The sequence below is a fragment of the Stenella coeruleoalba genome, assembly GCF_951394435.1.
Source record: "Stenella coeruleoalba genome assembly, chromosome: 17".
Taxonomy (NCBI): domain Eukaryota; kingdom Metazoa; phylum Chordata; class Mammalia; order Artiodactyla; family Delphinidae; genus Stenella; species Stenella coeruleoalba.
Window position 1 is genome coordinate 76,058,677 of NC_137163.1, and position 24,715 is coordinate 76,083,391.

Below are 24,715 nucleotides of genomic sequence, written 5' to 3' on the forward strand. Positions count from 1 at the left end.
TTATTGTCTCTAATTTTCATTTATTTTAAAATCAACTTATAATCATTGTGAATGGACGTCTCTCAGAAAATTCAACTAAACTCACCATCCCTTTTGCTGTTGGCAGCTGCAGGGAGGGGTGTATCTGTTGAAACCTCACTCTCTCAGGAGAACACAGAGGGATGCATTCTGTCTTCCTAACTGAGGACCCACTATCCTGCGAGAGAACATCTTAGCGCAGCGAAAGGCTGTTCCTTCCCAGCACCACGAAGACTCCAACCCGCTCCTGTTAAAGCCCCGGCCAGGGTCATTCTGTGTCTGTTTTTGCTGGAGGTGATCTTGGAGGCAGCCCCTCCTCCTGGTGCTTTGTCCCGGGAAAAGCCGCCTCTCCTCGGCCTGTCTGGGGCCTGTTTCCCACCCTCTCAAAGTCCCGAGACTCTCATGCTAGGGGACCCTTAAATCTGTGAAAAGCAACACAGTGCAGAGCGTTCACGGTACAGACCCTGAAAGGAACACACGGATTCCCAGCTTTTATTAGACGGGTAACAGCAGCTCCAGTGCTGTCTTTGTAACGTCCTAGAATTGGAGGACAAAACAGCAAAATCTTCAGAATCATAAAACCTGTACTGCCATAAAATAAACGTCTGTCCGTCTTAGATCATTGTAAGACCCAGGCTGTATTCTTCCTCTAGGGCCTGGGTGTCAAAGGTGTTTTCCTTCATGGAACAGGGGCTGGTCTTGTCTCCCGGCTGACCTTGGCCCACTTCAGCCATGGACCCAATGTGATGGTTGTTCTGATCCGTTCCTGTCGTGAAAGGAAAACGTGTCCGAAGGACTTCAAATAACTGCCTAGAGCGTGTTGGCAGGAGGAAGCACCTGGCCCCTTGGGCCAGAGCTTCTGGGGCCTTCTGCCCGCCGCCCTGTTGCGGCTCACCTGTTGGTCCTGGGTCTCCTCTTTAGCCAAATCCCCGCTGTTTGTTTAAAGCCCAGTGGGCAGGTGCCCAGCCCAGGCCAGAGCAGCTGTGGGATCAGGCCTCTGACTCTGTTCCTAACTCCTGATTTCTGCTCCAGACTCATCCCTGGGTGAGGCAGCTTCGCGTTCTGTTCATTTCTCTCGCCAGGAAAAGCGTTCTGGACCAGGGGGAGACCGCCTCTGTTTCATCTCCTGAGTGTCACCGGGTTAGATGCAGCCCAGAGAACCTGGCGTGGGCTCAGGGCATGGGGAGACTCCGGCTGGGCCTCTGCAGCCGGATCCCAGGTGAGGGCCCCGCACAGGAGCCACGGTGCCCGGTGGGGCACACACGCTTCCCGGGAAGAGGGGGGCAGTTCCCAGCAATCACAGGGCCGACTGAGCCTCAGGGTTTTGCCCAAATCCTTGTGCTGTGCTGTATTACCATGCAGGCTGAAATCTCTCTTCAGGAGAAAATAACCCACGCCTCTCTGCTCTGTGTTTTGCATTTCACTGTTGGGTTTTGTTTGTTTGTTTGGTAGCTGGTTAGTTATAATATTCCCAGGGGGAAAGACATCAGCTATTACGATGGGGTAAATTACCAGCTGTCGCATCACACCTCAGGTACCATCCTTTAAGGTGGACAGTCAGTGGCTTGGTGTCAGGAAAATGATTAAGCCCCAAAGCTCAGGGAAATTTCTGTGTGAAAAAACAAAGGAAAAAGCTAGAATCAATTATAACCTGGATAAATTGTTAACAGGGCCTTTAAGTTCTCTCTTAACTAAATCGTAGTGAAATCTGAAAAACAAAAGCAAAAACTAATCTTAACTGGAAGGTGACTTCTTTTTTATTTTTTAAATTGAAGTACAGCTGATTTACAATGTTCCAAGGTGTACAACAAAGTGACTCAGTCATATATACATATTCTTTTTCAGATTCTTTTCCATTACGGAAGATGACTTAACCCAAGGACATACCTCTTAATCTAAGGTATGACAGAGAGAAATAATCACTTCAGGGGCCTATCTTAACATGCCTTTGTGGTCAGAAGAGGGCAAAGAGTGTCAATCAAATTGATAAGTGAAGTGGAGTTTTTTCCATCTATTCTGCATGCGAAGCACATAGGAAATTAGGGTGGGGAATAAACTTTGGTCGTTTATATTCTAGGCAAACTGCTACTTCGGTTATTTGCAGGTGAAAGGTGCCAATTATCTCAGCTGTGTTTGCTATGACACGTTTTGAAAAAACATTCAGGTTTAAAACCAATATATGTTAATTAACCCTTTGAGGTTTTTTCCCTTGAGACGTTTTAGACCACAATCGACCCCATTTTTATATAACTTTATGAATAACAATTTGATGTTAATATAAGCATGGACTTATTAAACAAGGAAACTTTATGTAAGTGTTGGGTTCGGTGACACAATATTAACATATAGCTTTATGGTTTTTAGAACTGACACTTGGAATTGAGAGCTGCTATCTTATAAAGCTTAAGTTATTTTGTAACTTTTAAAAGCAGCTATATTATTACACTTTTTCATCAGTTTGTATTTCTGATATGATCTCTTTCATGCTCATTATTAGTGGACTGAAGTTTTGAAAATCAGGCCTTTATCTTATAAAAAAAGATTCTAGGCTGAGGTTATAAATGAAACCAAGTTATTGCAGTTTGATTACTCAAGTCATTTGGTATTAAAAGGACTTCTGGGAGGGATGGGGGAAATGTGCTTCCATTTCATTTATCTTTTCAGTTTTGAATTCGGATTTAAGGTAACGTACAGCCGACAAAAGAGAAGTAACCAGAACCACCACTGGTTCATTCATGTGACAGAACACTAGGTGGCGCTGTCTTCTGCAGGAATTGGCTAGAATTGACCAAGCGTCTCTTTAAACCCATTTGTCAGGGATATGTGTGTTACTTTGTGTTTTCCAGAAGTCAGATAAAAATACTCCCTTCACTTTCTGTTCTTAATGAAGTGTTAACTTTATGAATAAGCACCTACACTTGTAACAAACTGGACTTCTTGAATAACACAACTCTGAGTAAATGACAGGTTGGTGACTATGGCTTCCGGGTACCAAGACTCAAGGAACTTGTTTACCTTTCAGTTGTTGTTGCTAATAAACTTTAGAACAGTTTTAGATTTACAGAAACATGTCAAAGCTAGTACACCTTGCATCCAGTTCCTCAGTATTAACATCTGGTAACCCTTGTCACAGCCGATGAACTGATGTTGATAACTTACTATTAACTCAAGTCCAGATTTTATCCCGATTTCCTCAGTTTTTCCCTAATGTCCTTTTTCTGTACCAAGATCCCATGCAGGTGACCGCAGGACACGTGGCCGTCCTGTCTCCTCTAGTTTCTCTTGATGACCTTGACGGTTCTGAGGCTACTGGCTGCGAATATTTTAAGATGCCCCTCGGTTTGCACGTGTCTGACGCTTTTCTGGTGGTCGAGCCGGGTTATGGATTTGGTGGCGGAAGACCACCGAGGTGCCGGGCTGTTTCATCACCTGGTGTCACGCAGTTGATATGACCAATCCCTGTGCATGTTGACCTTGGTCACCCGGCTGAAGGGGTGCTTGGCGGGTTTCCCCACCATCAAGGTACCTTTTCCCTCCCTTTCTATACTGTTTCCTTGGAAGCAAGTCACTTTGCATAGTGAGCACTTAAGGGGGGGATGTGGTGCTTCACCTCTTTGAAGGCCAAGTATCTACATTCATTGTCTGGAAATCTTCTGCGTGGGAAAAATGTCTCTTCTCCTCCATTTATTCACGGAATTATTTATTGATACCAGTGTAGACTCAGGACTATTTATTTTACCCTGTGGTTTATAACCCAGTACTACTTTATTTATTTTGTTACTGAAATTGTTCCAGCTTTGGCCCTTGGGAGATCTTTCAGTTGGCTTCTGTGTCCCTTTGACATATCCCCATCAGTGTGGTTTTTTTCTTTTAAGCAACTTTTAAACTTTTAAATAGATTCTGTTCAGTCTACAAATAGGATTTAGCTCTGTTATTCTGTGAGCATGTCTCTTTTCCATTATTGGAGTAATATGTTAATAATGAAAATTGAAAGATACATGAAAGTAGAAAGGAAAAAGCCCAATTCAATCTTTGCTATTCGTGTGTTCCCTTAAAGTGTTTCTTTTCTCATTTTTATTATTTTGCATACTTTTTTTTGCGGTACGCGGGCCTCTCACTGTTGTGGCCTCTCCCGTTGCGGAGCACAGGCTCCGGACGCGCAGGCCCAGCGGCCATGGCTCACGGGCCCAGCCGCTCCGCGGCATGTGGGATCCTCCCGGACCGGGGCACGAACCCGTGTCCCCTGCACCGGCAGGCGGACTCTCAACCACTGCGCCACCAGGGAAGCCCGCATACTTTTTGACATTTCCTCCTTAAAAAACGGCTCTACTCATTCTTTGTAAATACTTTCGTATTCTGATTATTTCTACTTAACAATACATCATGGATATTTTTCTATCTTATTACGTACGTATCACTTTAAAAGTCCTCCATCGTTTGATTAACCTTGCCTTTAGCGTTGAATTGGCTCGCAAGTATCGTCAGTGCATAATTCTGGATGCAGAGCAGGCCTTTAACACATAGGGACTGAATAAGTTATCTACTGAAATGATCTGTTTCAATATTTTGCAATTATATATAGCGATGAAATGAGTACACTTGAGCCTATAAGGTCTTTAAGCACTTTCACATTATTCACATATTTAAGAATTCTAGAAGTTGAGCTAGGTCCGATAAGAGCAGCAATATTTTTGAAGCCCTTGATTCATAATTAGATTTTACAAAATTGGGCAAATTGTATGACGCTAACCCAGGGAAAGAAAGGGGAAGATATTGTCCAGACTATGCAAATAAGGCAGGGGTCATTGGTTGAGAAGCTAAAAAAAAATGAGCCGATTATTAAGAAATAAAGCTTTTCGTAGCAATGACGTCTGATTCAGAGCCTGGGTGTCACCCTTCTCAGCATGAATTCTCACTGCTTTACTGAGAAATTAGGCAACCGACTTAATTCAACTTAATTCAAGAAAGGACGGGAGGAGGGGACTCCTCATCCTGAGTGGTACTCGTCACCTAAACCTCTCAAGAGCTCTCATAAGTGAGCAGAACAGTGAGAATTCATATTTTTCCCTAAGATCTCTGCTTAATTACACTACACTGCTATCCAAAATGTTCATTAAAAAGTTAACACAGGTACCTGAAAACACCAGAAGCTAGACTCCTACATTTGAAAGGAGGTTGTACATTAAAAGAATGAAAAGAAATCTCTTTCTGTCACTCTTTGTTTCAAAATTATTTTCCTCTCAAAGGAGAGCGTCCAGCCGTTGTTTTGCATTACACGGTGTAATGAACATGGGGGTTTCATTATGGGGATTCCCGTTCAGATGTTAAGCCCCATGCACGTTGTCGACGGGGCCGTGTGTCCGGCGGGGAATCCTCACCCCTGATTCTCCCGTGAGGAGCCTGTGGGGTTACCACTTCTTCCTGCTGCAGTTTTGTCCTCCTGGAGAGGGGACCCTATTTTCTCATCCACAGCTCTTGTCCCAGAAATTTGTATATGTGTGAATTCACTCCTCAAAGGGCTTCTTTGGCACACTATTGACTAACAAGGAGAAAAATATTTATCCTGATGTGATTCTTTTTTTTTATATAAATTTATTTATTTATTTATTTTTGGCTGCGTTGGGTCTTCGTTGCTGCGCGTGGGCTTTCTCTAGTTGTGGTGAGCGGGGGCTACTCTTCGTGGCGGTGCGTGGGCTTCTCATTGCGGTGGCTTCTCTTGTTGCGGAGCACGGGCTCTAGGCGTGCGGGCTTCAGTAGTTGTGGCACGCAGGCTCAGTAGTTGTGGCTCCCGGGCTCTAGAGCACAGGCTCAGTTGCTCCGCAGCATGTGGGATCTTCCCGGACCAGGGCTCGAACCCGAGTCCCCTGCATTGGCAGGCGGATTCTTAACCACTGCACCACCAGGGAAGCCCCTGATTTGATTCTTTGGAGTTGAGAGTTTTCTTCTGATTTTTAAGTTTTTCATGCTCTTTTTCTTTATTTCCTACTACAGGCCCGAGCAGCCCTTTGGAGTGTGGCTGGGACATTTTCAAAGCTGTTGACAGATGGGGAGCTGCTCTTCAGAGAGGTAAGTGACAACGTAAATGACTGCGGGGTTGGGGGATGTTTTGGTGCGCGGGGTGGGGGGATGTTCTGGTGAGCGGGGTGGGGGGACGTTCTGGTGGGCGGGGTGGGGGGACGTTCTGGTGAGAGGGGTGGGGGGATGCTCTGGTGGGCGGGGTGGGGGGATGCTCTGGTGAGCGGGGTGGGGGGATGTTCTGGTGAGCGGGGTGGGGGGATGTTCTTTCTGGTGAGCGGGGTGGGGGGATGTTCTTTCTGGTGAGCGGGGTGGGGGGATGTTCTGGTGAGCGGGGTGGGGGGATGTTCTGGTCCGGGCGTCCTCAAAATGAAGTACATTCCAACGAGTCCAGCACCCAGCATGGTGCCCGGCACAGGGCAGGTAATTGATAACTAGCCATTGATTGAATACGTGAATGAATACCTGGTATTTTATTGGCATACGTTTCCCATAGTGGAGATTAATTCATCCTATTTCCCATCCACAAGTTCTGGCTTCTTTAGGAAAAGGAACTCATTTTAAATGATGACATCAACAACAAAATACTACAGTTTCTGAGGACTGTGGCAAAAAATAATAGGAAAGTGTTCTGTCTCCCAAAATAGCCATGTTTCAAAAAAGAAAAAACAGCTTGGCATACTTAACATGTCCCTTGGAGTAAAGATGCAGTGGAAGATGACGGCTTCCCACGATAACTACTACCTGTGTGTGCGCGTGTGCATGTGACCGTGGACAGAAACCCACGTGCTCCTTGCGTTTTCCCATCACGAGAAGCAAAGATGCCCCGAGGTTATCACCTTGGCTGCAGGGCCCACTCTGTCCAGTTTGCTCCTCCCTCTGGGGCTGTTGGGCCCTGGGTGGGCTCAACGGGCACTCCCTCACCTGGGCTGTTCCTCTCCTGCCCTCTCCTGCCCTCCCCCGCCCTCTCCCGCCCTCTCCTGCCCTCTCCTGCCAAGCCCCACACCCCGCGTCTTGGTACACTTGGCTCACAGCGTGGTCTGTCTGTGCAGTGATTCTGGTGACAGCCTTTCCTGCCGACCCCAGCACACAGTCCACTGCGGACTGGGACGTGCTTGCCTCCGTGGCCCCGTGCTCACGGCAGGGTAGGACTGGGGGAGCCAAGGCTCTGAGAGGCGTGGGCGTCCTGGGTTAGGTTGGATGGGTGGTGCCAGCCGCTAGGCCAGGCTGTGCGGGGTCCTCGGCCCCTTGGCACCTGCGGGAAGGGCCCGCGTGCTGAGCCAGCTCTGACGTGTCACAGGGAAGCCTGGGCTCATAACCTGCCTCCGCACTGGGTGCAGCTGGGGGTCATCTGTCCACCTTTCTAGCTCGTGTTCTCTGTTTCCCAAGACTGAGTGTTACGGCTGGTTTGTGTCCCCCGAAATTTCATATGGTGAAGTCCTAACCCTCAGTAACTCAGTGTGTTTGCAGATGGGGTCTTTACAGAGGTAGCGAAGTTAAAATGAGTCTGTGAGGGTAGGTCCTCATCTGATGTGACTGTTGTCCTTATAAGGAGAGGTGATTAGGACACAGATGTGCACGGAGGGAAGCCGAAGTGAGGACACAGGGAGAAGGCGGCCATCTGCCAGCCCAGGAGAGAGGCCTCAGGAGGAGCCCACCCTGCCGACACCTTGATCTTGGACTCCCAGCCTCCAGAACTCTGAGAGGTGAATGATTGTCGTTTAAGCTGCCCGTGTGTGGTGCTTGTTACAGCAGCCCTGGCAAACTAACCACTGGCTTTGATAGAGGCCCCAGAAGATTCCGGGCCGGGGCAGGAGTGTCCCCAGAGGTGACCAGGGCACAGCTTCCGGTGTCAGCAGGTGACCAGCGCAGGCAGCTCTGGGTGATGCTGTCTCCTCCCAGGGTACCAGGGGGACCTCCTGAGGCCATGAGGAAAGCTCTGAGCAGCCTCTCCTTGGCTTGCAGATGCCGTGTTCCCGGGTGTCTTCACGTGGCCCTCCCTCTGTGTGTGCTCTGTTTCCTCCCACGATGGTCTGGTATTAGGGGCCTACCCGGGACACCATCTAAGCTTAACTGATTACGTCTGTAATGACCCTGTTTCCAAACGAGGTCCCATTCCGAGGTCCTGGAGGTTGCGACTTCAACATACCATTCTGGGATGACACAAGTCAACCCATAACTGTTGCCAACCCCCAAATCTAATTCCCTAGTTTAGTTTCTCAGGGTTATAATTTGAATATTTAAATCAATATCACAGATGGGAGAGGTTGCTAAAAATTAGAAAAAACCCACCCAATCTAGAGAAACCCGATCTCTGGGTGCCGGGCAAGGGTCAGGGGGGTGGTCTGCGTCCACAGTGCCCCCAGAGCAGCCCTGGGGAGTCTGGGAGCTTAGCCTTTCTCCACTTTCCTGCCGTAACAGCCTCCTCGTGGGCTTTCCTGTCCATCCACCCCTCACAGTGCTGGCCGACTGGACTTCATCACGTCTTTATTTCACGAACACACTGACGTCACTGTTTGCCTGACTCATGAGATGTTACTGCACTCACTTCTTGTAGCAACCGCAGGAAGTGAGTTCTGACCTTACACCTATTTGGGAGCTGAGCTCAGTGAGCAGAGCTGGGCCAGGAGGGCACCGCCCCCAGGCTGTCAAATGCATAGTGCTGCCAGCATGGCTTACCTGGGCCTCCGCCTTCTCTCCTCCTGGGGCCTCATCCCCGTGGACTGCGCCACCCCCCCCCCCCCCCACCGCCTGCAGAGCGAAGGTGGCCCAGGGCCAGGCGTATCAGCTGCCGTTCTTGGGCCCCTCCCCAGACCTCCAGCCCAGAACCAGAAGCTCAGCGGGGATGAGAAGGCAGGGATTTGTGATAAGGAGGCGATTCGGAGACACTCTCAAGCTTGAGACTCGTGCCCAAGCTCCGCCCGTCTGGGGGGCTGTGTCCTTGAAGCCCCCGCCGTCCCGGCCCCACCTCCCCCTTCGCTGCAGCCTTTCTCTGAAACTCCCTGCGGCCTCTTCTTCCGCTACTGGCGCTCGGTCCCTCTTCAGAGCCAGTCCCGAGTGTCCCTTCTTTAGGAAGGCTTTTTGCTTTATCTCCGTGCCTGTTCTTGTAACCAGCCCTGCGGTCTCTCCTCAGAAGGATCTTCTTCACCTTCTGTACCTACTTTTTTCTTTATAATAGTTTTCTTGCACTTGCACTGTCATCACTGCACTTGTCCCCTTAAAGCCAGCCATCTGAGACTGTGTTCAGGACTGTGTTCAACAAAGCACTGTATTGAATGACTACTATTAACCCATGGAAAACCTTCTTTAAAACTAAGTACATGGACAAAAAAGAGATTAGGAGTGATGATTCACTTTGGGAAAAAAATGTCTTACAAAGAAGGATTCAAAAGATAATCCTTTAACAGGGCAATTGTTTGAAAATGATTTCTCTCTCCCATCCAAACATCTGGGCTCTGGCTCCCACCGACAGTCTGAAGGCTTCCGTGTCTGCTGTGTTCCCAGTTCTGTCACATGTACCCGCCTGCCCACATCAGAGAGACTCTCTCAGGGCACTTAGATTTGGGAGTCCGCCATCTAGCGCTCAGAGTTGAATGGAACGCTCCCGCGTGGTCTGACTTTCGTGAAAGCGCATCTCTTTTTGTTCGTGGTCCTTTGCCAGCCACTTCACTCTTGATTTCAGCAACCACAGCTCACTGGCGGCTCTGTGGGTGACTAAAACCACCAGACGCCTCTCCTCACTTGAACTGTGAAGTCTCAGACCGCCCTGATATGCGTCTGATCAGAGAGTATGTTGATGACTCTGTTGTTTCTAACAGATGCATAAATACTTTGCATCCTGGAACATGGCTGCATCAGATGAGTTTTGAGTAACCACAACCCCCACGTCATCTATTTGAACTGGACTCACCACTGACGCTGAAAGGTCTTGAAAGGTCTTGCCTGCCCTCCAAGCCCTCTGGCCCGTCCCCTTCGCCACAAAAGCCCAAAATACTCCAAACCACGTTTTTAAAGAACGCATTTGGTGGTAAAACCTGATCCAGAGCTATTTATAGGCTCTATTCATCCCACTTCCTGTGAATTCAGGCATTTTTCCCTGCAGAAATGTTTTATTTGATTAATGGTTTCTTCTCTAGTGTTCACTGAGGGTTTGCCACCAAATATTCATGGTATTAACCTCTTAAATAAAAACAAAAACAAAAAACAAACCTTAAATCAAAAACACATCTGACCCTGAGGGTAGCAGATGAGGGCTTAAGGACTTGTCTGAGCCCCAGCATAAGTGTAATTTAAAAAAATTCACAGATTGTTTTCTTGCTTTGTGGCACGGTAGTGACTTTTGGTGCCGTAAATAGAGCCACCTTTGGTTCTAGAAGTTCTGTATTGACATTGCACATTGGCCAATCCAGATGATATCTGACAAATCTCTCCAACAGCCTAGAGATGGAAGCCACCAAGACTGCCCCCATCATTTCCAGATTTAAGGGAAATATTCACTATCACTCGGTGACCATCTCGGGAGCCTTGGGACATTTTTGGCACTTGCTCCTACTCAAAGAATTTAGATTCTTAAGAACACAGGAAATTAAATTGGAAGGCTTTCCTCCTACACATTTGTCATACTAGAACTTTCTGGGATAAAATTTTATCAGTTTAAAACAGTTTCATGATATGAAATGGAGCACAAATGTTATCAAAGCATCTTATTCAAAAGCGTAGTCTCTGTTAAGTTGTCTTTTTAAAAAGTGTGAATGGTGAGTTAAATTATTGCGTGACTTTTCTCCCCAAATTAAAATTTTTAGAAGAAGTTTCCTCTCACATCTGTGTGGACTCCAGTGGGGCATTTTTAAAGTAATTCCTTTGCCCACTTAGATTATCCAACTGAGTCAGGATTATTCCACGGTAAAGGTATTTCACTTGTTTTATTTTGCAAGAAAACATGAAGAGAAGCCAATCTATTCCTTTTGTGGCCCTGAATGCCTCTGATTTCTCAGCCATGCAATAGTGACAGTACCATTCAGAACTTCAGGAGTGATTGTGTGAGTTCAAGGTAACTTTTTTAGGAGCCAAAGCACAGAAGAGAACAAGGAGAGAGTGGTGGGTGTATGGGTATCTTTGTGTATTTATAGTCATCATTCCCATCAGGAAGAATGGCCAGGTGTCCTCAGTTCATCAGGTAGTCAAAGTGTAGAGATAGAGAACTGAAGTCTCATTCAACCGGCAGAAGTAGAAATGAAGATACAGAGAGGAAAGGTGGGTGGTGTGAGCTCATCTGAGAGATGCTCTGGGCAGAGAACGCAGGAAGCTTGGATGTGGAACGTGGCAGTTAAAATCATAAGGGTGGGGGGCTGAGCAATTGTTTTAATTCAGTGAAGCCTGTCAGATGCTGGTGTTTTGCTACTGAGTACCTTTCAGCAGCTACTGCCCAGGATGTAGTTTGTTTGAGCAAAGGGAAAGCCTTCACCACAGGCAAAATGAGAAATGAGCTTATACTTGTGTTTCAGTGCCCTTGATCTATCCCACTGTGTAAGCAAGTAAATACGGCTCCTCCTTTAACTGACCCCCTTCTACACTCTTGGGACAGGAGTCAAGGCATCTGTGGTGTATGTAGCGTGTCCCCTAAAAGAAGGCCTGGACATGCTTTCCCAGTGGGATTCTGACAGCACCTCGGGAGGCCTTCTTGGAGGGGCTACAGAAGTACCAAGTGTCCCCTCCTCCTTGGGACACGTGTCGTCAGGCCTCTGAGCTTTACTTTAGGTTCTGTGAGCTTCCCGTACCTAAGGAAGGAAAAAGGCATGTTTCCTCCTCCTTCTTCCTCCTTTTTGACTACATCGTCCTCAGGGAAACCGAACTATCTGGGGAAAGAGAAGGTTCTTTTGAGCAGATCACTTTGCAATATGGGTCAAAGCTGGGGGGTGGCTCTCAAGCCTGGGCATGCATTATACTAACCTTAAATTCACTGGGAAGCTTTTCAAGTACACTGACACATCCCCTGCCCACTCCCCCAGGGCAGAACAACAGAGTCAGTGTCTAGGGGTGGCGGGGGGAGGATTCCGGTTTTCAAGTTCTCAGTGACCTGGGACGTGAAGATGTAAGCCAGCCTGCACGCCTCTGCACACCGAGATTAAACAAACACCTACCCAGCCCCTGATTCTGCCTGCCAGGAACCCTGACGGTGCGTGCTGTCCACCGAGCACCCTGTGTATGGGCACAGGCCGAGAGTAAGCCAGGAGGCACGAGGCGACGGAGGAGATGCTGGAAGCAAAGGAGCACAGACTTGACCGAGGGGGACAGTGGAAAGTAAAATGGCCAAAGGAAGCAGAATTGTGAGGAGAAAAACACGGTGAAGATGAATTTAGTAATTTCTTAGAGACTTCTTTTTGCTTTAGGGATTCCTTACACTTTCTCTCCACGCTGGGTCACGTGTGTGATTCTGAACTAAAGCGTGAACAGGTGGGTGTTTGTAGAAGATGCGCTGTGGCGAATCAGGTGACCAGCTATGCAGGCATTAGATGATAATAGTTCACCTGTGTGGAGATGGCTCTTGTGAATTGAGAATTTTAGACTGTTTTAGAAAGGACCGTTTTGTTTTTGTTTTTGTTTTTTTTTTAAAAAAAGATCACACGGGAAAAGAAGTTAAAATTTAGGGAAAGCAAAATATTCCATCCCTTTCCCCAGGCACCCAACATCTAGGCAACACAAACAAAGTGAAATTGTAATGGTGCTTGCTAAGCCTGTTTGAAAACAAATCCTGTTGGGCCCCCATAAAGGGATAATCAGCTGTCCAGCCCAGCAACTCCTCCGTTCTCCAATCTGAAAACACTCAAAAGATGGAGGTAGAACTTGTATACAATTTTTTAAAGGATGTATCTAATGGAATCACCTCTCATCCCACCCCCACCACCTGGTACTCATTTTTATATTGATGACAGTAGGAAATGTTAAACACCAGTGAAAAGCTTCGCGTTACTGGGCCAGGTGTATTAAAATAAAATTAAAAATTGAAATGTTAGGTATATACACAACAGCATAAGTGAAATGTGATGTGATATAGCATTTTCCATTCAAAGCTTTTACAGTAGAAAAACTGAATAAACAAAATCTCTCGTCTCTCTTGCTCCAGTGGCTCAGTGGAGCCTCCTGACTCATTTATTTTCCATCATATCTTCATATAAATAGTCTCACACAGACCTTACACAATTTAGAAAAGATTGCTGAATCACAGAAATAGCCCCCAAATATGGCATTGTTACTTTCTAGAGTTTGACTAAAATGAATACTTGATCATTAAAACAATATTCAAAATCACTTGAAGCAATAAAGAAAATTCTGATGTTTTGTAAGGCCCTAGAAGTTTCTGCAGAGATCAGAATCTTATTGTTCTTCCAAACTACATTGTCCAAAAAAGTCTGGATACAGGAAATTGTGGATTTGAAAAGCTGGACCGTTAAAAAGTATTCCTTCTTCTGGCAGAGCAGTTTCTAAGGCGCCTTTCCAGGGTGGTCTGGGCAAACCCCGGCTGCTGCGGGGGGCGGTCCATGTCGCTTAACACGGCTGCCCTGTCTGTTTGCAGGTGACACTTTCAAGGAAAGAGACCCCCTTTTCCCAGCTGGGGTTCTAAGCGGCCTCCACCGAAGGAAACACTGAACAGTTTCAGATTGCAGGGGGTGGGAGATCACTGAAATCTGGGAACGACACTGAAGCTTCTGACTTCACCTGCAAAATCTAACAGGTTGGATTAGTAAATTTGTTTTTTTTAAACAGAGAAGCTAAAGCCTAGAGAAAATACAAAGAAGCGTCATGAAAGGCATATGTTATTTTACTTTCATAAATGAGTTTAGCTGTGCTCCTGTCTGGGATTTACTGAAATGGCCTCTGAACCTCTGAGTCACACACCCCCTTGTAAACATGAGGCCGACATGGGTGCACTTTTGGTGGGACAGGTGTTGTCTTCTCAGAAGCCCGTGTCCAGAGGTTGGTCTAGCGAGGCCGGACTGCCCACGGGGAGCAGGCCAGGCCACGCACTGGTGGGCAGTGGCCCTTGCGAGCAGAATCCTTTCCCATGGGGGGTGTTCTTCCTGAGTGTTAGCCTTGTGTGTGGGAAGCAGGGGTGGCCGGTGACCCCAGCCCAGGAAATAACTAGTGAGCAGGGATTGTTACGTTTTCCTTCCTAAGGAGGCAGCCGTCCCGTGAGTGGCCTGAGTCCCCTGCGCCCTAAGGCTGCTGCTGGTACTGGCCCTCCGTGGCCGTGTAGAAGTCGTCCAGGACGCTCTGCAGGTAGTCGAACGTGGGCCTCTCCTCGGCCTTTTCTTTCCAGCACATTTTCATGATGTCGTAGAGCTCGTCCGGGCAGTTCTCCATGCGGGGCATCCGGTAGCCCTGTGACAGGGCGGTCATCACGTCGGCGTTCGTTCTCCCTGAGGCCGAGAAACCACAGGTACCATTTAGAAGCCTGACCCAGGCTCGCGCGCTGCAGTGGTCCCCACCTCCTGCCTCTGTGGTTGAAGCAAAGCTTCGGAGGCTGCCGCGGGCTGAGCTGTGTTCCCACCATGCCCTCCCCTGCAAACCCCTAGGTTGCACTCCTAGCCCCCAGGACCTCAGAATGTGACTGCATTTAGAGCTAAGGCCTTTAAAGGGGTGATCAAGTCAAAATGAACCCTTTAGGGTGGTCCCTAACTGCCTCTGACTGGTGTCCTTGTAAGAAGAGGAGATTAGGAAAGGTCGGGGGAGACACGTGGAGAAGACGGCCGTCTCAAGCCAAGGACAAGCCTCGAGAGAAAGCAAGCCTGCCGACACCTTGATCTTGGACTTGCGGCCTCCAGAACCAGGAGAAAATAAATTTCTGTCATTTGAGCCACTCAGTTTGTGGTATTTTGTGCTGGCAGCTCTGAAAACTGGTACAGAGGCTAAGGAAATTTCTGTAAGCGATGAAATAAATGTTAGTACGAAGGCGATCAAGGCACCATTCAGTTGCCAAAGTGAAAACAGGCAACCGTGGTAAACGGAAGACAAAGTGAGTTCTAATGACAAAGGACACTGGACTTGACAGACCTTGTGAATGAACAGCCCAATCCTAACACTTAATCTCACTTTCTTTTGTAGTATTTTTTTTCCAGCTTCTACCTGTAATACCAAAAAGATCATTTTCCCGTACATTATCTCCTACCAATACTTTTTCAAAATTAGCTTGTCATCGTAAGTGTACTTAAAGAAGTCAGGATCCTTAAGTCAGCCGGACCAATCGTTTAATCCCCACTCCTCAAATGGTCCCGGCCTTCAGTACAGTAAGAGGCAGAGTCCGCCAGGCTGTGGGAAAGAGCACATCTCAACAGCCGGCGGGGGAAGCAGGCTGCCCGCTCTTCCTACGGGGCTCTGCGAGAGAGCTGACCACGGAGGATGGCTTCTACTGTGGTCACATGTCTCAGGGCAGTTCAGATGCTGAACTGTCCATCTTTGATACTGAGAATGGCTTTAAGGAAGAAAAGGTCATTTTAATAACATTTTCCTCCAGTGCTAAAGTGGGATATCGAGACATGCTCCTTTGGCAGTTCTAGCAGGACTTATCCACAGCTGGGTGTTTGGCCTATTTTGTGGCTACCTTATTCTGTAGGGACATGGGCTCCTCTAGTGAGGAGCTGTTCCTCATGTGGAATATTTTCACGCGTAGAATGCATATAATATCTGGCACACGGGGAGCTCCATTCACCCCAACCATTCCCTTTCCATAGTTATCTCCTTTCCATAGCCATAGATTTTACCACTAGTGGTCACTGGAAAGATCCTAAAAGGTAACTAGACAGTTTAGGGGAAACATCTTTGACTTGACTGGAAACAGAACCTTCTTTTGAATTTATTCTCAAATCCGTGTTTTACAAATTGTGCGTCACCACCCATTTGGGATCAATAAATTGATTTTGGGGGAGCTACCAGTATTTAAAAATATAAATTACCAATATAATAGAGTAAACTAGAAAAGATCAGAGTGCGCTGTACATGGCAAAGGTCAGTGTGGTCTTGTGAAACTTTTGTTTTATATATGGAACGGGTTTCTGTCTATTTCTTACTGTGGGTCATAATCAGTGACCTCTGAACTCCTTTGCCCTTAACTAACCTTTCTTCTTCTAAGGACACAGTGACTGAAGGGCCCTGCCTGGATTTAAAGCCCTGAAAAAAGACACGACTATTTCTGTCTTGGAAGAGCCCTTGTTTGTGAAATGGGAAGATCCAAGCCAACCTTATAACTGTTAAGATCTCTTGAAAGTTGTTTACATGGTGAATTAATTTTGCTCAAGTCTACTTCTGCAACATCATCTTCAAATATTTGTGTAACGGGAATGTTCTAACTGGAACACTTCATTTGCTTCTCATTGCTTGAAGCCAAGGGGCTGATTTGCATCGCTTTCTTTAATTGGGCTCCTGGTCTCCATAAATTATGTGGCTTCAGCATTGCTCTGGCTTCTGTAACTAGCCAAGCTCACTTGGATAAATTTCTGAAGAAATATCCGTGTTTACTTCTACATGGGCGTTGGGGAAAGTTCTGGGGTCCTGGCAGGAGGATTAATATCCTCCTGGATTAATACCCAGGATAAAGGAAACAGCCGCTGGACCTGCAAGGCTGGGTAGGAATACCTCTTTCACCTCCTTCCTGGAGAAGCCCCAGTTGCATAAAAGGTCAGAACGTGCCCACAGAAGATAAATAAACCTTTCTAGGGCCCACGCTGCTGCACTGCAGATTTTTTTCTTCCTTGTTCTTATATGTTCTCCTAACTCCGAAGAACTCTCTCAATGATGCAGAGGAAGGCCAGGCACGCTCCAGCCTGCCTGGGGAATCTGACTTGATAAGAGGAATAAAAAGAAGGAAATCTGAAGTCTGTCTTTTTATGTACAAGTAAATCTACCAACAAAATACGGCTATCAACGGACAAGTCTGATGGAAGAAAGAAAGAGAGGAGAGAGACCTTGACCGAACCCTAAGATTAAACCCGGTGCCGGTCTGTTGTTAGGTTGAAGAAGGCAAACACCCACTGGCTGGTGATCTTTAAAGGCAAGCAACTGCATATTCCATCCTCCCTCCTTTCGACAAGCGTGTAGTGAGTACTTCCTACGGGTCATGAGCTGGCACTAAGCTCTGAGAGGTACAAAGATGACTAAGACAGAGTCCTGTCCTCAAATGGCACACAGCCCGGTGGGGAAGCCAGCTCAGGAGGCGGAGCTGGGGGGTGGGCAGGAGGTGACATCTGGAGTCGGTAGGAATTGGCAGAGACTAAACGTTGGTGAGGGAGCAAGGGAGGGAGAAGAACGCAGTAGAGCAGAGATGAGAAAAGGGACGGGGGTTGGCTACAGGAGACAGAAGCCCGGGCACTCCAGGAACCAGGATGATCTTTAACGACAGAGCGAATCTGTATGTGTGAGCCAAGGAAGTAGAGCCGGCCCGGGACCGCAGGCCCCCACCCAGTGGCAAATTATTTTTTTCTGAGCGCTGCTTGTGACGAAGCATTTGCAGCACGACGCGTTTCCTGATTCTGGTTCACATATAGCTTAAGATGCTATAGATATACCTGGCAAGAAGCAGCCAGAAAAGACACGATGCTTCCGAAAGCTTCGTCTTTTTCAAACCTCCTTTCTCTTTATAAGAGCGAAGCAAAACAAACCCCCAACCACAAAGGTCCCCTCTAGTTTCTTTAGAAAATTGCTATACAAATATGACTAGAGTGTTGCTTTTAAGATAGTGAAGGATCTTTTTGCCCCACCTCCCTTTTTCCCTTTAATTCATTCCCAAACCAAAAGAGAACACGAAAGAGAAGAACGGCGTCTCTGATGTAATCGGGAGACACCTGTCAGCCAGAGGCAGAAGTGGTCTGAGCCCAGAGGAGGAACGTGACCCGAGCGCCCGCCAGAGAGAAGTCAGCAGTGGATGTCTGGTCACCACGTCTTGGGACGGGGCGCTCCTGGGCTGAGGTCGGTGCTGCAGGCAGGCCTGGACCTGGAACCCGCCTCGCAGGTGCCCAGGATAACGCCGGAGGGATGGAAGGAGAGAAGCTCCAGGCCCAGTGGAAGGAGTGCAGGGGGCGTGGAGGACACTGGGAGCAAGGAGAGTGAGGCGCACCTGGCCCGGGCCACAGCCGGGCTGCACCTGAGGACGCCAAGCTGAGTGAAATGAACCCGGCACAAAAGGACACATACGGTACGATTCCACTTACAGGAGCGCCGAGAGCAGTGCAATTCCTAGAGACCGAAGGTAGCACAGAGGTGACCAGGGGCTGGGGGGGGGAGGCGGAATGGGGACTTAGTGTCTAATGACCCGAAGGACCACAGTATCGGTTTGGGAAGATGAAAAAGTTCTGGAAATGAACAGTGGTGATGGTCGCACAGCACTGTGGATGTACTTAACGCCACTGAACCACACACTTAACAATGGTTACGATGGTAAATGTTATTCTGTGTTTCTTTTACCACAATAAGAAAACCCACAACAGCAGCAAAGAAAGACGCTGATGTCCGCTCCCAGGGCGCCTCCGGAACGCTGATGGCCAGGCGGTGCTCCCACCGGCAGGGCCTGGAAGATCCTCTTCAGAAGGAACTAAACAGTCCCAGAGAACAGACCTGAAGATACTGCCGGGTGAGGATGCTGACAGTGAGCCCGGTGGTCCAGAGGCCCTTGTTCCACAAGACGTCTCACCGAAGCAAGGGGGAGAAGGTAAGCCTCAGAGGAGGACAGAGGACAGGATGACAGGGACAGAAGCGTAGACAGGGGGCTCTGACGATCACCCCAGAAGGTCTACTGTCCTACCAGTGAGTGATTTGGAAAGAGGCAAGGAGCGAATTTTCAAAGAAGCAATATACGAAAACTTCCCAAAATCTATGGCTACAAGTTTCCAAATCAAAAGAACAAAACAGGTACCGAGCTGACATAAAAATGACAGAAGTGTCACACCAAGGTACATGGCCATAAATCTCAGGGACAAAGAAGGATCTCGAATGCTTCCATAGAGGAAACGGGATCCTAGGGAGGAGACAGTACAGAAGCCATCAGCCTTCAGGGCAGCCACTCGGAAAGCTGAGGTCAGTGGAAGAAGTTGCTTAAAATTCTAGGTGAGGACGTTTGGTGAACTAGCGTTCGTAACATAAACAAATTTGGTAACTGGCCTTATTTAGCTGTTTAAGTATATTTAGGGCACGAGTCTCTCCAGAAGAAGTCCTATTTGGAGCGGAGTGTATCTTCTAGGTACGAACTAGAAGAATATTATCTTTGATGCCTCCAATTTTCACGAGGCAATCTCCAAAGTCGAGCACGCAACAATCGTGATCTGTTTACTCATTCGGCGTCCCCACCCATGAGGGGAGAGTGCTTCACGGCAAGAGCTTTCGGTCTAGGGGCTGCACATTTAAAAGCATAACAATAAAATAGGGTTGAAATGGACTAACAGTAAACGAAGACAAAGGAGTTTTGAGATTTGCCCCCAATACAACGACTAGGTGCAAAGCCCTTTCCTAAAAAGCAGGTGACGGAAAAGCCCTTTTCTGCATTACACCCCATGTGCACAGAAGTTCGCGGCGCCAGCTGTGCCAGTTCAAAGCGTCTGTTCAGCGAGTAGGACTGCAAATGGGAAACGACACTCCCGTGCTCCACCAGCGCTTACTTCGTATTTGACGACCAGAGTTTTGATAAGTTTACTAACAACATTGTACATTTTATTCTCACACTCCCAGGGTCTGTTTTCTGTGGCTGCTATCCGTTTGGGCATCCAGTCACTCTGTGTACTTGGTACAGCTCTAGTTATATACGCCTTGATACTCCTGGGATGTCTCTGACGGATGCACCAGAAATTGAGAACAGTGGCTGCCTTGGGAGCAGGGGTTGCGTGGCTGCAGACAGACGCACCTGTCACCTTACACCTCTTTGTACCTCTTGGACTTAGAACCGTGTGACCATATTCTTATTTAATAATAACTAAAATGGAGGAAAATCTTGACTTAGGAAAGAACAGTCTGCGTATAATATTTAGAACGATGAACAGCAAATGTTAGGATAAATCGCCAGGATTCCCGAAAGCCAGTGCGTCTCAGGAGCCGACAAGGGTGAGGCCCCGGGGGCAAGTTCCCATCAGAAGCCTCTTGCACTACCTGATTTTTTAAATATATTTTTTAGACAAGAAGTAAAATATTTAATAAAAACATACTTGTAAAAAGTTAGCCGCTTCAGGAATTTATCAAGAAAAAAATAATGTAACCTGTTATTTCATTGCTCAAGGATAGTAACATTTTGATATATTACACCTTTTAGTCTTTTTTTTTCCTCTGTTCATTTTATAGGAGACTTTCTTATTTCTCTTCTGTTTTTATTCCCCTTTTCTTTCTCTTAGTGCCTTTTTATTTTGCAAAGCTAGGCCTATAGCTTCTAAACCACACAAAAAAGAGACATGTCCAGCGCTTTTCCGGGTAAAGAAAGTATTCTCCGATAACTTAATTGTCAGTGGGCCTGTCGGAAGCAGTTTTATAACAGTGATGGGACTGGCATGTACTGTCTATGTTCACCAGTGTCCATGCTCTCTATGGATCGAGTCCTCTGATAATTAAGTAAGTAGGACTGTCCGCTCTGTTCACATGTCCTAATGCTAGAGGCTCTCATAGCATACAATGCTTGTGACTGGGAAACCTCATCAACCCAGAACTCCCGAAAGGATGACACATCCCTGGTCCTATCAGAGGACAAGAGACTGCAGAATAGACCAACGGATGCTCTCTGGTTGGTCCTATCAGGTTTGTGTGTGTGTGTGTGTGCGATCCTCACTGCTTTTCTCCTGGTTATTTTATAATTTTTATGGTTTTTCACCCCGAGCATTTTCTAATCGTGGGCATTGAGCACAGCAGGTCAGGCTGAGAAGGCCGGGATTCCGCAGCGGCTCTGCCAGGAGCTCGTGATGCAGTTCTGGGCAAGAGTCCCCTTCTCAGAGCCTCAGGGCCTCGTCTGGCATCACTGTGGAGCATGCAGAACATACCACACAACAAGTGTGAGGCTGTATGTTCACCTGATCAGATGTCATATATATATATATATAAAATCTTTCTCTATAGGTTATAGGTTATAGATATATAATGTCAGATATCCGGGCTGATCAGGAAATACTGTCCCCATTTTGCAGGGGTGCTGTTCATGAACTTCAGTGTCTAGAACAGAGCGGCCGTCAGAATATGAAATGCGGGCACCAGAGGGGCTTCACGGTACAGTCAGCCCACTGCACAGGCACCACTGAAGGCCTTCCCCTCCGGCTGGCCCCCCGGGCCCCAGCTTCTCTACGGCTCAACCCCGAAGGGCAGTGAGGGCGACGAGGAGCGCAAAGGCCGTGCGACTGCTCTGTCTCAAAGCTCCCGAAGCCCCTGCGTGGCCCCTGAGGCTCGCGTCCGCTCCCGCCCAGCTCCGCGCCTCCAGCCCCTGATCGGGACCCCGTGGGCCACCCAGGCCCTTCTGTCAAGTCCCCGAGTTCCCTGCTGCTGCCGGGATCACTGTTTAGAACCTGCAGCCCTGCCCCACCCCCCGATCCCTACACCACCGTGCCCCCTCCATGGCGCCCCTCCCATCCTGCGCACTGGCCCTATTACCAGTGATTATTATTAGTGATTGTTATCAGTCTCTCCCTCCTCAGGTATTAGCGCTCAAGGGCAAAAGCTGGGACTGCTCCATCCGGGCACCTCGTGAGTGCCTGGGCTCCCTCAGATATTTTTTGAACGAGGGCATGACTTAAACATTAAAGATTTAATTTAAAATTGGCCGTATCCATTCATTTTGTTAAAAGCCAAACATTAACAAGAATGTGACAGCTTGGGGAAAAATCCCTCTTCTTGCACATTCCAGCATGGATCCTGGAAAAAGGGAGAGCTGGGAGAATCTGGCTCCGAGGAGGTTAGGAATCCGGAAATACTGAACGATGTCCCCACGTCCAGTAAGTCAAAGATCTGAAGAATCTGTCACTCACACACAGAGGTGGTTATTGCCTGACGAGGCAGAGACTCCAAAGTCCCTTGTGTGAACTTCTGTTTCAAAACTGACCGAGAAAGAATTGTAAAAGCCTTATCTTGGGAGGGGCACCTGTGTCTAACCCTCTAATGCATCCTTATCAGCAGTACCTGTGATGGTGCCAGGCACATTCTAGACAGCAAGGTGTGGAACTGATTAGCGAAGCAAAAGAATATACGCTCCATCAGGCAAGAGGGCAGAGAAGTTTCTAAGCATATCTTAGGACACCTTCCAGTAACGACAGTCAAAATAAAGTTCTAGCACTGTGGGCTTACTTTACTTTTGGATATAAGTTTATCTTTTTATGACTCGTGACACTTGCTTTTTTCTCATATATACCAAGTGAATGGAAATAGGTAAGTAACTGATACCTGGGTAGGGAATTTTCCCATAGGTGACGATTTCGTACAGGAGAATTCCAAAGGACCACACGTCAGACTTAATAGTGAAACATCCGAAGTTGATTGCTTCTGGAGCTGTCCACTTAATGGGGAACTTAGCACCTAGAGCAGAAGACACAGGTGTATTACTTGGGTCTCTGAGCTGAAACAAAAGAGTCATGGGCGTGTGACCCTCACACTTTCCTTTGCGGGGAAAATTTTAATGAATGATTTTGAACAGGTTAACACATACACACAGTAGAAAATAGAGATGGTACAAAATGTCATACTAAGAATGTTTGCCTCCCTCTGTTTCCCTCGCGGGCATTCCCCTCTTAAGAAGCAAAGTTTCTTGTGTATTGTCTTAGCGAAATCACAACTAGCACACTTGAAACATGAGAACATGACACCGAATGGAAAGGCATCTATTCTTAGCCTGTACACCTGTCCCAACACATCAGCCTTCTACAGCGTGTATCCTTCGTGTTCACATTTTCTCTAATGACCCAGAGCATGTTTATACGGAATATACGTATCTCGATGTGTATATTCTTGTGGATACATCTCTTGAAGCCTGTACCAACGGGGATTTTAGATGCTACTCCAAGCTTTCATTTGATAGGACCAAACATTACTACTCTTCTAGGAACTGCGTAGGTTGATGATCTGCCCAGAGTGAGATGACGATGAAACTAGGTTTCTCACGAGAAGCTGGTGAGGCTCAGGTCGACTTAGCCGCCGGGTCACATTGGGAGGCAAGCCTGGTCCCGGGGAACTCGCAGGGTCACCTCAAGGGAAGCAGGGGACTCGGGCACTTCTGCACCCTGGAAAGGCAAGGGCTTTCCACCAACTACTATAGAATTTTTAAAATACATTTGCCTTCACTATGTCTTTGCTTTAGACTTTTCTGTGAAGTCCAGGCCTAGCGCACAGGGCGGGGCCAGGAAGGGCGGGGCTGTGGTTAGGGTGGGGCCAGGGGCGGGGCCTATGTGTGGGGCGTGGCTGGGTGGAGCCTGGGGTCCAGCATGGCCTTGGGGGGGCTTGACTCCCGGTTCTGCTGTTTCCAGCCAGGTATGACCCCGGAACCTTCTTGGCACTTCCATCCATGAAATGAGTAAACAGCAGAACCTCCCCTGTTGCCATCAGGGTTAAGTGGGTGGGTCTGCATGCTTGGCACAGAGGAAATACCAGTGAGGGTAAATATCCTGACTTTTGCCCTGAGGTGACCTACTGTTTCGTTCTAGGACCCGAGCTCTCTGCATTAGGCCACCTGTTTCTCACGAGAACGGTTATTTCTGTGAGACTCTAGGCTTGTCAAATTCTACAAAACCGATGTAATAAATTCTGACTCATGCACTTTGAGGCCACATCTCCTGGGTTTGAGTCCTGGCTCTAGCACTTACTATGGGTCCTCAGAAGCTTCTGAACCTCTCCTTTGTTCTCATCTATAAGGTGGAAACAATAATACTACTTATCACATAGGGTTATTGCAAAGATAAATGAGATGATGTATGGAAAGCACTTAGAATAGCCGCTGCCACCCTGCAGATGCTCACTACCTTTTAGCTACTTCTCCTCAGACTATTTTCCTTGACCTGCCACTTTGCTGAAGATAATTAAGGCCAAGGATAAATTATAATCCACCTAAGAGAATGCAAACTTGAGGCAGGAGAACTACCGTAAGTATGACGAATGCAGGAGATGCTAGACAAATCAGATCAATCAAGTTTCAATTTGTCTGTCACCTCTATAAATTCTGTGGGTACCTTCCAGAAATAACACACATGTAGTTAAAATAATCCTTGTTTAACAATTCTTAGGAATGTCGAAGAAAGTGCTTGGCTCTTTCAGAAGAGAGAAAGCACTGCAAAAAAACCCACTCAACTTTCACGAGTGAGACCATCAGAATCCTCAGATCATAAGCAACAGAGAAGAATCTGCAACAGGAAAGGTCAGTGCAGCCCCAGACAGGGCTGGCCCCAGAATGACAGGCCAGGAACTCGAAGATTTACTCTGTGCGTCTTTTGGTTTACATATATAATATGGAAGGTGGGAAAATAAAGGAGTGTATTGTTGTAGTGTTATATTTACTTCTGTGTGTGTGATAATTTCCATGTTTTAATTTGTAGTTAAAAGGCCAGAATATAGGGTATAGACTTATTGTTACAAATATTTTCTCGATAGTTAAGGAAAGTATACTTCACTGTTCTGGTGAAAAGCTCTAACAAGTAATATGAACAAAGAATCATGATCCTGTCAAATCTCATTTTGTTTTGCCTTGCTTAAT

The 24,715-nt window shown here is 47.3% G+C and overlaps 1 protein-coding gene and 1 long non-coding RNA gene across 5 annotated transcripts in view; one reads left to right on the forward strand and one right to left on the reverse strand.

The window, feature by feature from the left end:
- Positions 1–1,755: 1,755 nt before the first annotated feature.
- LOC307176344 lies at positions 1,756–13,744 on the forward strand. Its single transcript, XR_013824721.1, has 3 exons — positions 1,756–1,918; positions 6,010–6,084; positions 13,607–13,744. It is a non-coding gene; the product is annotated as an uncharacterized lncRNA (long non-coding RNA).
- LYN (LYN proto-oncogene, Src family tyrosine kinase) overlaps positions 11,573–24,715 on the reverse strand; it is a 112,674-nt gene continuing 99,531 nt past the window's right edge. For all 4 annotated transcript variants that reach the window (XM_079902368.1, XM_079902369.1, XM_079902367.1 and 1 more), the window contains 2 exons: positions 22,420–22,551; positions 11,573–14,450 (listed from right to left, as the gene is read on the reverse strand). In XM_079902368.1, coding sequence (XP_079758494.1) covers positions 14,248–14,450; positions 22,420–22,551 — 335 coding nt within the window. In that variant the 3' untranslated portion in view covers positions 11,573–14,247. The remainder of the gene's footprint in view (positions 14,451–22,419; positions 22,552–24,715) is intronic.